At 39.7% G+C, this 13,079-nt stretch overlaps 1 protein-coding gene across 4 annotated transcripts in view; it reads right to left on the bottom strand.

The window, feature by feature from the left end:
* The window catches only part of COA1 (cytochrome c oxidase assembly factor 1), a 42,558-nt gene that overhangs the window by 6,308 nt on the left and 23,171 nt on the right, over positions 1 to 13,079 (bottom strand). For 2 of the 4 annotated variants that reach the window (XM_039849452.1, XM_039849449.1), the window contains exons 2-5: positions 5,906 to 5,958; positions 4,944 to 5,065; positions 3,655 to 3,754; positions 1,282 to 1,430 (exon numbers count right to left, since the gene is read on the bottom strand). In XM_039849452.1, the coding sequence (XP_039705386.1) occupies positions 1,282 to 1,430; positions 3,655 to 3,739 (234 nt within the window). In that variant the 5' untranslated portion in view covers positions 3,740 to 3,754; positions 4,944 to 5,065; positions 5,906 to 5,958. Of the gene's footprint in view, positions 1 to 1,281; positions 1,431 to 3,654; positions 3,755 to 4,290; positions 4,437 to 4,943; positions 5,066 to 5,905; positions 5,959 to 13,079 lie in introns of those variants that run through there. The other 2 variants (XM_039849450.1, XM_039849451.1) reach the window with 2 other exon arrangements.

Raw genomic sequence — 13,079 nt, 5'->3', positions numbered from 1 at the left:
TTCTCTTTCTCTCCCAGGTTCCCTCTCTCACTTAATGGCAATGATGTCTTTCCACTTACCCATGTTGGACATTAAAGATAATCACTTTGACCCATCGCTCTCCTACTATAAAACTGTTATCAAGTTTTATCACCTACCCACCACAATAGCTTTCATATCCATCTCTCATTTCTGTAGGCCATGGCTCTGGCTCTGCTCTCACCACTGTACACCTTTGTGGCCACACTGCTTTCCTAAAGGCTTCCAGTCCCCGGGTATTCCCAATCTGAATAAATTGACCTTCTTTTAAAACCAGATCAAATATTTTTATCAGAATACTTGAGCATGAATTGCTTTTGCAGTTAGGAAAAAAAAAAAAAAAACAAAAACAACTATTTCCATGAAAAATAATAAAAACAACAATAACAAAAAAGAAACTTGGTCAGATTATCTCACTCTTATTCTCAAAATATTTCAAGGATTCTGCTGGCCACAGAATCAAGTGTGTACATCTCACATGATGAGGTTACAGCCCTCTAGCTGCCCCAGCCCACCCTACCTCCCTCAGTTGCCTCCGCTGAGATCACAGCGGCAAGGAATACAGTGATGTGCCTTCCTATGTATGCTGCTCCTCAGTCCGGCATTTCTTTTCCTCACAACAACCTCCAAGCCCACTACTGAGCCTCTACCTTAATATTTGCTTCACTCTGTATTATTCTAGAGTTTGAAACCATAAACTCTCTGAAAGCCTTCTGCATCTCTGTATTCTCCACACCGCTTAGAATCATTTCTCTAATTCAGCATGTACTCAACACATACTTGTTAAACAGAAGAACAAATGCAATTTATGTTCAGGTGAATTTTATCAGCTGAACTATAAAAAAAAGAAAAAATACAGCTGAAAAATAGACTGGCATTTCACACAATTGATATAAATAAGCTTCAAAACTAAAATTTAAAGAGTTGTTTACATTTGAATGAGAGTTAACTGGCTAAAGATATATTTCAAGTTCAAAGCTAAAGTGTTGACAAACTACCTCTGGTTATTATCAGTTTAAGACGGAGACTTGAGCATGAACACTGCATTCCCTGCCACATCAATTCTCCAGAAAGGAAGAAAAATACATGAAAATAAATTATTCCATCATGTTTTTTAAAAAAGTTCCTAAGTAATCACTAGCAGTTTTACATAGTGGTTTCCTATTCCAAATCCTTATTCCAGCTTCCTCTAAGACTCTCTCCAGATTATGGCAGCTCCCTCCTCTCCTTCATAGCCTGTAGTTCACTGGGGGATCATGTTACCTGGGCGTCAGCAATGTCCACGAAGTTGTACTTGTCAGTGAGTTGGAGATAGTGAATGTTGAGAGGCGGGCCCAGAGCTTCCAGGGCCTCTGGATGGCTATGCAGCTGCTCCAATGCCAACTGGTAATAGGAAGCCCTGGAAAAATTTTCTAAGGGGGAAAGATAGTTGTTACAATTTTTTCTTTATTGAACTTGGTCAGGTAGGTTCTCTGTAGAAGTTAAATGATACAATTCATACATAGCATGGAAACAGATACAAAATCAAATTTGTGGATGTAAGAATTAGGAACCAACTATTCTAAACTGTCCATCTTAGAGACTCCAAAACCAAAGTTTACAGTCAAGATCTGTGGGGATGTGGCAGATAACCTTGGGCAAGGTACTTGATCTTTCCGTGTCTCAATTTCATCTTTCATTTCCTCACCTCATTTCTTCATCTAAGGAGTCTGATCTAATCTTGTCTAACATTCCTTTTGGTTCTAAAGTCCTAGGATACCAAGACTTGCTCAAAGTGAAACTGCTAGTTCAAGGCAGAGCTGGGGCCAGAATCTCTGACTGGACTTCTAAATACTGCTTCTTCCACTAAGATGAAGGACTTGATAAATAGTAGAAAATAGACCACAATATCAACAAAACAAAACCCTCAGGCCAAGATATAGGACATGAAAACACTAACTTTTCAAGTTTACAGATTTATGCTAACATTTCATGTAGATAAAAGTGTATAAACTGCTCTCAGTCTCAGGTATCCTTCTTGGCCAAAAGTCTACTAGGAACTCCAGGAAACACCTCCCTAATGGTATAAGGTACATGCAACCCTAGGGAGAAAGCAAAGGTAGGCTTCCCAAGGAAGGTTTTCTGTTTGGCAATAAGAAATAACTCCCTCCTGTAGGCCCAATCACAGTTATAGAAGGGAAAAGCACCTCAAGCCTGAAGAGGCTGAGAAGGCCCCTCCTGTGCTGCTTCACAAGAGTGGGACTGCAGGGGATGCTGCAGGAGTTAACAAGGTGCCAGCCATTAAGAGGAAAAGGAGGAACAGATGATGGGGTCCAGACAATCTTTACTGAGTGATGTCCATGGCTAGACACTATTCTCAATATTTCATGTATCTTATAATTCTCAATATCTCACAGGTTATGAGATTTATTTAATTTTTACAACCTCATGCATAAGTACTAATATACCCAGATAAGGTAACTGAGGCCCAGGAAGGTGGACCCCTTCACAAGGTCACAAAGCTAGTCAAGAGCTGAAAGTGGACGGATGGACTGATCTAGCTAATTAATCTATCTATCTATCTATCTATCTATCTATCATCCATCCATCCATCCATCCATCCATCCATCTATCTATCTATCTATCAATCTATCATCTATCTATCTATCTTTCTATCTATTTTATTTTCTGAGGGTGGATTTAACCAGTTGACTGCAGAGTCCAGTTGGGCTGTCTCTGTCAGCTGACTTCAGCTTAAGGGAGTAAAGGCTATCAGTCTCTCAATTTAAAAAATGCACCCATTCCTGTCTATATTGCCTCTGTCCCTTTGGCAGAGGGGAGAGGAGGCTGAGCTATTCCAGTCTGATTTATCCCTGGGAATATTCATCATCCAAACTCAAGGACCTCTGGACTGACTGAAAAAAGATGGGAACGAATGGGTGGAGATGACACTGTGCTGTATACCTGTCTGCTGATGATTCTAACATCCTAGCAGGAAGTGAAAATGCTACAGAGTCAGGGTGAGGAGCCAAGATGAGAGAGCATGAAGGAACTTCAAAGAAAGTCACTCTGAAAAAAATCTGCTGCTGCTTCAAAACCAGATTAAATGACCTTAAATGTCGCGGCTGTTCACATAATTGTGACCTGTCTTTACAAATTCAAATTTGAGGGTAGTGGGGTTGGAAGCCACATCTGTCAAGATTTTGCCATCCTGGACTCTGCTTTTATTTTCTGCTCTCACCAGAGTCCCTTGCTCAAGATCCCCTCTTCCACTAAATCAGCATCAAAGAATAGCAGGGCAAACAGGCTGACGACACATGAGAAATAGCCAGTTTCCCCATCCTTCCCTCTCTTCTTCAGGAAATCTTGGATCTCCTGTATGTGCACTGGAGTGAAAGTCCATTTTGCTTTTTGCAAGGCTTCTTATGCAAACAAATCCAAATCCTTTCATTTGACTTGTGGCTCCTAAAAATACTAGAATTATAGGATAAGGAGGTGGCTATAGGGAACAGAAAGCTGTATTGGTTTCAAAAAATAGTCGTCTACTCCTTTCTCTAATCTGCAGAAACCATTTGAAGAATTTCCTTTGATGAAGGAACCCCTGGGATAAGAGAGCTAGGAAGAGGCTATGCCTCAGGTGGTTGTCTGGATACTTACTTTGTATAAGGTAATACACAAGGACATAGCCCCCACTAGCCATCACACTGGTAAAAAGGGCCAGTTTCCCCAGAGGCATTGGCATCCTGCTTCCTGGAAACTTAAAAACAAAAGACGTAAATGTATTGTTAGATTCAGGTTTATGTGAAGAGCTTTTACTTGGATTGGGCCACAAAGGGAAAGGAAAGCTAGGGAGGAAGCCAGCAAGGAGGTGAGGCTACCTTCCCTCTTTTGCTTCCTTTCAGAATTCCAAGGCTGGTTCTGGAGTCAAAGCAAAAGTGCCCTTCTGAAGGTGGCCCACGTCCAGGACCCAGGCCATGGGGCTGATGGCTGAGCACAGAGCAAGCATTCAGCCCGGCTGTCCTGACAGACAGAATCCAGCCTGTGTGTCAAGTCCTACATTGCCAGGAAGCACAGCCACTTTGTGTCATGCCAGTTGGTAAACAGGAAGCTTATCCTTTTGTGGCATAGCTTGTCTTGTGAGCCTTTGAATAGGCCCGAGCAGTCACTGGCTGCTTTCTTTTATATTTAGAAAAATGTCCTACTCCCTGAATGAGAAAACCGTGGTCATGACTTTCAGGCTGAATGAAGAGAGAGAGAGGAGACAGTTCAGGAAATTCAGAGAACCATACCTACCCCCACCTTAACTCCTGTCCCCTAAAGCTCAGGGCCAGCCTAGGTGCAACATGTAGACCTTGATGTAGCCAATTATCCACCTTTCTGAAAGTCACTTAATCACTGCTCACACTGGGTCTTGATCTTTTTGGAAAGTTGTAAAATACCCGACCACAAAACAGAGTAGGACACTGGCTTACATCTAGAACACTAGTTTACATCAGGGGTCACAATTCAAATGCTCACAGGGCTAGAAAAGTCACATTAATGATAGGAGATCCTGAAAGGTGAAGAACACAGAACCTAGTCAAGGGGCAGCTTCGACCCCAGTCTAGCTAACTATGGTCATGTGGGCCAAGTCTGGATGAATCTTCTAATTTTAAAGAGGTCTTTTACATGAAATTGCCTGAGTTCTAAATTTTGAAAACCAATAGTAATTTTTAAAAACTAATGATATATATGTGTGAGCCAGATTATTGCTGTAGGCTCCAGTTTGCTGCACTGTGACCATTTAAGCTGCATTAGGTCATACTCACCCTAGGTGAGAAAAATTCCTCTTTGTCTTCACTGACATTTCTCCAAAAAGAAATGAGATTTTGGGCAGAGATGGAAATCCAGATTTAGATAAAGAAAAGATGACCATAAAGTATTTTTGTCCTCATTTGAGCATTTACCTTAGATTTTATGAACTTCTTTAGAAAACAAAGCCTTTGATGTGAACCAATGTGGTCTGAGGCTTTACAGTGTAGAAGAAATAGATATAATGCTAGTTCTTCTATAATCCCACTGGCTGGATCTGTGAATTAAGGCAAACACATTCTCATTGTCTGCTTCTCTGCCTTCTAGAATATAGAGAGTAATAACTGTGTACTTGCTATTTCTGAAACCTGAAGGTAAATGAATCCATAAGAAGGCTTGTTGGAGAAAGTTTGTTCATCATGTAAATATTCCTTCTGGGAACTAATAATTAAACACATCCTTGGACAGGGCTAAAGTTGACCAGTTCTATACAGAAATAACCTTGAATTTCCAAGTTTATGTATATAAAAGGTTTTGATCAACTAATAAAATTAGGCAAGGTGTAGTTTTAGATCATCCATGTATTATTTGCTTATATACTGTTTTGTTCAATTAAGAAAGGGTGGCTGAAATTCCAAATTAATATACTGCAACTGCTTTGAGAGCTTTAGCTGGTGCTGCTAAAACTCTCAAAGCAGTTGCAGTATATTAAATATTTGAAAGAATATTTACCAAAGTTGAGTGTAAAGTTGATTAAAGTAATATGATCTGGGAAAAGCCATTTAGTTTAATAATGAAAATGGTCAGAGCATCTCCAAAGACAGTATTAGTCAGATCTTGCTTAATTGGAAGGAGAGCTCAACAGGGTGGGGCAGTGAGCTTGAGTCCTACAGAGCTTCCCACAAGGTTGTAGCTTCTATAACCAGCATGAGGGACAAGTGAAAAGATGTCCTGAAACAATTCAGAGAACAGCTACCCCATCCTTCATGTGAAATTAGAGTCACAAGTGAACACTAATGACCAGGAGAAACCCACAGCTATTCAGGGCGTGACTTACATCTATTGTCTAACTTGAGGGTACCCTGGAGAGTTCCAATGGGGATCATTCATTAATTACCTTTTGCCACTTTGTAGCACAGCTTTCTTGAAAATATTCAAAGAAAAGTTGTCCTGCAATTAGATAAAGATTTTACATTAAAATTGTTTTCAAACCCAATTTTCTCTGGTGTCTAGTTTTGTAAAGCCAAAATTTATTACCAACCCAAGCTTTAGAACATGAACAAGAAGTTAAGTTAAACTCTAAAACAAGCCTTGTCTGTAAAATGGTCCTAGTTTTCCACCTTTCTCTTCTGCCCTATAAGGAAAAGCAAAACAAAACAAAACAAAACAAAAAAATCCCCAAAAACATGCTGCTTTCCTGTCTTTGTATCTTTTACTGCAGCAATCAGAAAACTGGTGTGGTCGGGGAGGGCACGCAGTAGCAGGTGTGTAACTGCAGTGCACACAAGCATAGGCCCAGTCAGCAGCCAACTGAAATAGGATGCTATCAATATAAGCTGTATGCCATAGATTAAAAACAGCTTTTCAGGATTAAAAAGAAATAAATGTATACAAAGCCTTTAATAATATTGATAATAACACTAAACATTTATATCTCTTACTATTAGGTGCCTGGTATTATTCTAAACACTGTACATACATAATTCATATAATTTTCACAACAAACCCATGACATAGGAACTATTGCTGTCATCTCCATTTTACAGATGAGTAAACTGAGGCACAGAGAGGTTAAGTAACATACACCTAGGAAGTAGTTGGCCTTGTCTGCAGGGAACTAGCAAAGGTTTCACAAAGGAAACTGATTCTAAGCAGAGAAAGGTGAAGGAGTGGGAGAAGGGCTTCAGATCAGTGGAAATGGCAAGGAATAGCAAAGTGGCAGAAACAAGAGCCATAGAACTGCTATGAAAGGCTATCTAGCCTGAGATGCTGAACTCTACTTTGCAAACAGGAGAAGAAACAACACAGCAGGACCAGCAGGAGGCTTTTGTGACATATTAGCAAAGGCAAGACCTAAGACCAATGTAGTAAGAGTGGATCAAAAGGACGGTTTCCTAAAATACTTAGAATTGTTGTCATTTGCTAATTGGTACACCAGCTTATTCATAAAAAGATGATAGGTTAACAAGGTTACATACATTAGAAAAATAAGTAAATAAATGGATAAGGAAATAAATACAAATGGAAAATAATTTTAAGAAGAGAAATACACCATGGGTAAAGTTAGTGTACAAAATTAAACACTCTCATGCACTAGACATTTCTTCAAGGTGGCCAAAGATTTGATACTTTCTTCTCTGCTCAGCAGAAGGAGAAGGCTGAGCAGCTTACAAAGTCCACAGTGTCCACTGGGTTAAATATGAATCAGCAGAAGAGGAAGAATACAACATTTCCTAGTAATACCCCAAGCCTGAGAAAGATCTTTTATGCATGTTTAAAAAGGGATTCGCTCAAGCAGCTGGTGTTGCAAATATCTCCAGTATTTTTTTCAAATGATTATTTTTTTATAACACCCCATAATGAAAGCCACAAGCACAATCCAAGAGAAAAACAATAAACAGAATTTTACAAGCGGCCAAAACAGTGGAGACTTAGTGGGAAGTGCTGATAAGCTACCTGATCCAATGGAGACATGAGAAGTCATGATCCACCTGGTCTCCATGGAGCTGTTCATGTGCAAAGTGGGTTGACAAGTTTAGGACTGGGAGGCAACAAAGGGGACTCAGTCTTTGTCCCTCTTTAACCAGCTTCAGCTTACCTGCCCCATCAGCTGTCTTTTGAAAAGTCTTCAGCAGCCTCCCAACCTCATGAAAAAAAAAATTCAAAAAGGCACTGTAGAGTACTAGAGATAGATTTTAGGTTACCTCGAGGAAGGCTACATTTTAGAACTAAGCTTTTGATAAAAATTAAAAATTTTTAAATTGATGTGAAAATCTACAAGAAGTTCAAATTCAATTAGTTTACTATACTGTAAATTAAGGGAAGATTTTTTTTTGCTTTACAGTTAACCAAGAGGTTAACCAAATAGGTTATAACCAAAAGATTATAACCCATTCTGAAAATTAAGGGGCTGGTTTATTAGCTGCAGGAAGGTTTAAAAAAGTATATAGAACTTGCCTTACAGAAAGCTGTACTAGTAGCTCTGCTCTGACACACAAAGGGTGACTTAGGCCCCCAAAGGCCAATGGTTTATAAACTTTTTCAAAGTATAGAATCCTTTTTTAGAGCCAATGCACAATCTGTCAAACAGATGCCAGTAGATCTGCTCCAGCTTGCACAGGGTTGGAGGTCTCTCCTGTTTGTGTCCTCAGGAGCTCCTGATGAAGGAGGTTTGCACTTGGGGGATAAAAAGAAGCAGCCAGAGGGTTTGAATCACAGGCAGAATCCAACCAGGGCAGGGTGGAAGCAGTCCTGCAGTACAAACTCAACCTTACCTGCACATCGGAATCACCTGAAAAGTTTGAAAAATAATAACAATAAAATAAATGTGCAGGCCACACCCCAGATTCATTAAAATAGAATGGGAGGGGGGAGTGGGTGGGATCTAGGCATTGATGTTTTTTAGCCTCCTCAGGTGATCCTCATATGCAGCCGATCTTAGAAACCAGTAATCTATATGAACAAAGCACAGAAAAGGCTGGGCATGTGATTCCTTAAGTGATCTGGAAAGTTAGAGAACAGAAACAACTATTTCTCTATCTATGCCACACATACCACCTATCTCCACCATATCTTGAAAGATTTAGAGCCTGTGGCAATAAATGAAATAGACATCTTCCCAGGGATTCTAACACTAGACAAGAGGCAGACCACCCTAGGGGGGCAGGTCAGATGGTGGGAGCCTCAAGTAGAGATTTGCCATTCCCCGAGATAAAATCCCTGAGTTTAATAAGAGGTGAACTCAAGAGATCCACAGAGAAGAACCATCCATCTCTTCCACCATGAATCATGAGAGATAATAAAATGGTTCTAGTTTGGTGCCATTAAGTTTTGAGATGGTTTCTGAATTCAGCAATAGAAAACCACAACATCTGTAAAAGCTTTTCTGAAAGGATTAAAAAAGTTTTCTTCAAATATATGTCACTTTTAAGAGCAACAATTTAAAAACTAATGAAGGGTTTAAAAACAGGAGACCTGGCATATTCAAATAAAAACAAAGCAGAGTGAAAATATTCAGAGTAGAATTCAAGGCAAAATACATTTAATTGGGACAAAGATACACAAAAAAAATACAAGTTACAAATGTTAGTAGCAAACACCATAACACTAAAATACATAAAGCTAAAAACTACTAAAGGAAAAAACTGAAAACTAAAGTAGGAGCTGGTCAAGACGAGAGTAGGTAAACACTATGCTTGCATCCTCTCACAACCACATCAAAATTACAACTAAACTACAGAACAACCATCATTTTGAATCACCTGAATTTTAGCTGAACAGAAGTCCTATAGCTAAGGACATACAAAAGAAGCCACGTCAAGACTGTAGGAGGGATAGAGACATGTAAAGGGCTTGTCCTCATATCCACTAGTGGCAGTTAAAAATCAGAAGGATATCTCAGCTGTAGCAGTCCCCCATATAGAGCAAGGTGTCTAAGCCCCACACAAAGCTCCCCAGCCAAGGGTTCCAGTGCCAGAAAGAGAAGTCCCCATAACTTCTGGCTATGAAAACCAGCAAAGATTGTGACTGAGACAGAAAAAGCCTGGAGATCATGGCATTCCTTTTAAAGGGCCCTCACACAAACTTGCTTATTGGCCAACTTGTTTGCCCTGAGCTCCAATACTGGGGCAGCTGATCGAAGGGCGCCAGAGACATACAGGGAAGAAATGAGTCATCTGGCTTCAGAGCAAGGGCTGGAGCAGCAGCTTTCTCCAGCTGGTAGAAGCCATTCCTTTATTGAGCCCTCATCCCTCCCAGTGTGCAGGCAGCTGCCATATATGAGTCTCCATCAACCTGGCTAAAACTGTTTGCCCCACCCTGGTGATTCCGAAACCCACCCCACCCGACTTGCGGGCCCAGCCAAGCCCTTCCAGTGGCTTTTCCATAAAAATAGCCTGTCGTGGCTCATGCTGAAAACGTTCTTAAAATCTCTTAAAGGTTCACACATCCCAAAAAAGCAGCATCTGGCCTCCGTATGCCCCGTACCTCTTGCTAAGCAGCTTACAGCTTAATCTCTCTCAGGCACCTCCAAGCCCAGTGCAGGTGGAAGACATCTTCAGATCACTCTGTGGTTCATGCCAGGTGGCCCCAAGCACAGGCAGTGGCTGAAATTGGCCTGTGGTGCAACCCCTCCCAGGAGACCCTAGGGCTAGTATACTTAGTGGTTGGCTTCTGACTGCATCAGAGCATCAACCAGCCACCTACAGAGACATTCAAAGGGCAGGCCAGAACACTACTAAAACAAATCCTACTATGTAAAGGCAGCCCCTGCAAACAGCTCTTTCATTGTAGTCAAGGCTAGTCCTCACAACCAGTCAACTCGAGAGTCAATCCCTCCCATTGATGTGTAAACAGTAACCAAGGCTCAATTACAACAGGAAGGAAAACACAATTCACACAATCTTTAACAAATCTAATAAAAAAGCAATCAAGAACATAAAATTTGATTTCTTTTCCTTGCAAAGTTTGACGTGGTGTGTGTGTGTGTGTGTGTGTGTGTGTGTGTGTGTGTGTGTGTGTGTGTCTCTGAGGGTAGACATTTGAACATACTGAGACTTTCCAGTGTCTAGCAAGTAGCATTTATCCCATAAGGCCCTGTTGGACTGACATAAATGTTCTCCTGTTCCCATTGCCCAGTCCTGTGACTACTTCCTGGAGAATAAATCTGTACAACTCTTGAGAGGGCAAAGCAAGAGTAGATCAGCAATTATATACCTTAAACCAATTCATCTGAACCATAGTGGAAATTCGTATCACAATACTGCAAGAGGCTAGCTATTATCCTTAATTTTGAAAATTAAAACAGCAAAAATTTGAAACTGAGTTTTAAAATTTGAAACTGAGTTTTAAATAAATGGAATAATTTAAATCAGCTTAATGCCATTTTTGATAAGAATAAAACAAACTAAAAATGTTAACAGTTGTTATCTATCCATTCAATCCACAGATATTTGTTAACTATCCAAAATAGTAGGCACCATGCTAGGCACTGGAAATACAAAACAAACAGGTTGTTTGTGGACCTTATATTGTAGTAGGAGGAGACAAACAATAAAAAATGAGATTTTAGCAATAAATACTTTGGAAAAAAGTATCATGAGAAGAAGACAAGTCATAGACTTGGAGAAAATATTTTCAAAAGACATCTGATAAAGGACTGTTATGCCAAATATACAAAGAACATGTAAAACTAAACAATAAACTGAAAAACTAATTAAAAAATGGACAAAAAGTCTGAATAAACACTTCACCAAAGATATATAAATGGCATATAAGCATATAAAAAGATACTTGATGTCATATTTCATTAGAGAACTGCAAATTAAAACAACAATGAGGTATCATTATGCATCTATCAGAACTACTAAAATCCAAAACAATGACAACACCAAATGCTGAAGGTGGAGCAACCAAGTTGGTAAAAATGCAAAATGGTACATCCACTTTGGAAGACAGTTTGGCAGTTACACACACACACACACACACACACACACACACACACACGACATGCTAGAATATAAAAGGGGAAAAAGAAATTTTAGCTGTGGGGTGAGGAAAGGCCTCTTTGCCAAGGTGATATTTGACTTCGAACTCAAGGAGAAATGTGAAAACCAGGAGAAGGACAAGTAAAGCAGGCTAAGGCCCTGAGGCAGCCACCGGCTGTTATGTTCAACCAGAAAGTAAACTAGTGTGGAAAATGAGGGCAGGCAGGTGGGCAGGATCTTTACATAGAGTATGGTACAGAGTTTGAATTGTATTCCAAGTATAATGAGAAGCTGCTGAAAGTTTCAATCAGAGGGTGACATGGTCTGGCTTGCTTTTTTAAGGTTTCTCTAGAAGGGGCAAGAATGGAAAGAGTAAGTCCAGTTAAAAGGCTCCTGTAGTAGTAGTGCACACCAAAGATGATGGCAGCTCGAACTAGCTTGTAACAAAGGAGATGCAAAGAAGTGAACAGACATGCAATATGAAGGAAAACTAACAGGAATTGTTGATGCATGGGATATTGGAGAAAAAGTGAAGGACAAGGAGTATAGCGGAGTGACTTCACAGATTTTGTCATTATTATCCTTAAACCTTCTTACAAATATTTTGAATATTCAACAGTATAGTGCAGCTAGAATTTAGAAATGAAAGTCTTGGTAGAAAGCTTTAAATAGTAACCTACAATACCTAAGTCTGATTAGTCATGATGTTTCATCTGTTTGAAAAAAATATATTTCAGGATAATTCTCTTGTAGATTTGAAAAAACAGCAAGATATACTCAATATTTTTCAGCATCAGAAACTTCATGTAATGTACTCTGATTCATAATCATTTTGCAAGACAGTACAAGTAAGGCAAAGCTATTATTTACTTCTGCATTTCTAAAAAAAGTATTTAGAAAAATAAAACAATTTGATATCAGTGATTAGAATTGGAATTTGGGAGGCTTATGGTTGATTCTACTCTCTCTGAGACCCTCTCTTTATTTTTACAGACTCGACTCTATTTGTTCTCCTTTTACCCCTCTGGGTCCTTTTAAGTCTTTTATTGCAATCTATACTCTATCTATTGTATATTCTCCCTCATTCGCTGTTAGGGGTTGAATTGTGACCTCCATCACCATGCCTCCAGCCACAAAATTCATATGTTTAAGACCTAATGCCCACTGCCCCAGAATGTAATTGAAGATAAGGTCTTTAAAATGGGTAATTAAGTTAAAATGAGATCTTTAGGGTAGACACTAATCCAGTTATGACCGGTGTCATAAGAGGAAATTTGGACAGAGATATAGAGATGAACAGAGGAAGGACCATGTGAAGACAAAGGGAGAAGGTGGTCATCTGCAAGCAAAGGAGAGATACCTCAGAAGAAACCAAACCTGACAACACACTAATCTTGAACTTTTAGAATTGTGAAGAAGTAAATTTCTGTTGTTTAAGCCACCCAGTCAGCTGTATTTTGTTATGACAGCCCTAGTAAACTAATACACACTATGTACTCTCTTCTGCCCTCCCACTTTTACTCCACCCCAGGCTTCACCTAAGATCTTATTTAATGGCTTGAATTTGGATCTACTACGATGACTCTC

This window comes from Pteropus medius, unplaced genomic scaffold (assembly GCF_902729225.1).
Source record: "Pteropus medius unplaced genomic scaffold, Ma_sr-lr_union100, whole genome shotgun sequence".
Taxonomy (NCBI): Eukaryota; Metazoa; Chordata; class Mammalia; order Chiroptera; family Pteropodidae; genus Pteropus; species Pteropus medius.
The sequence above is the reverse complement of the archived record's forward strand: the minus strand, read 5'-3'. Positions and strand labels throughout refer to the sequence as shown.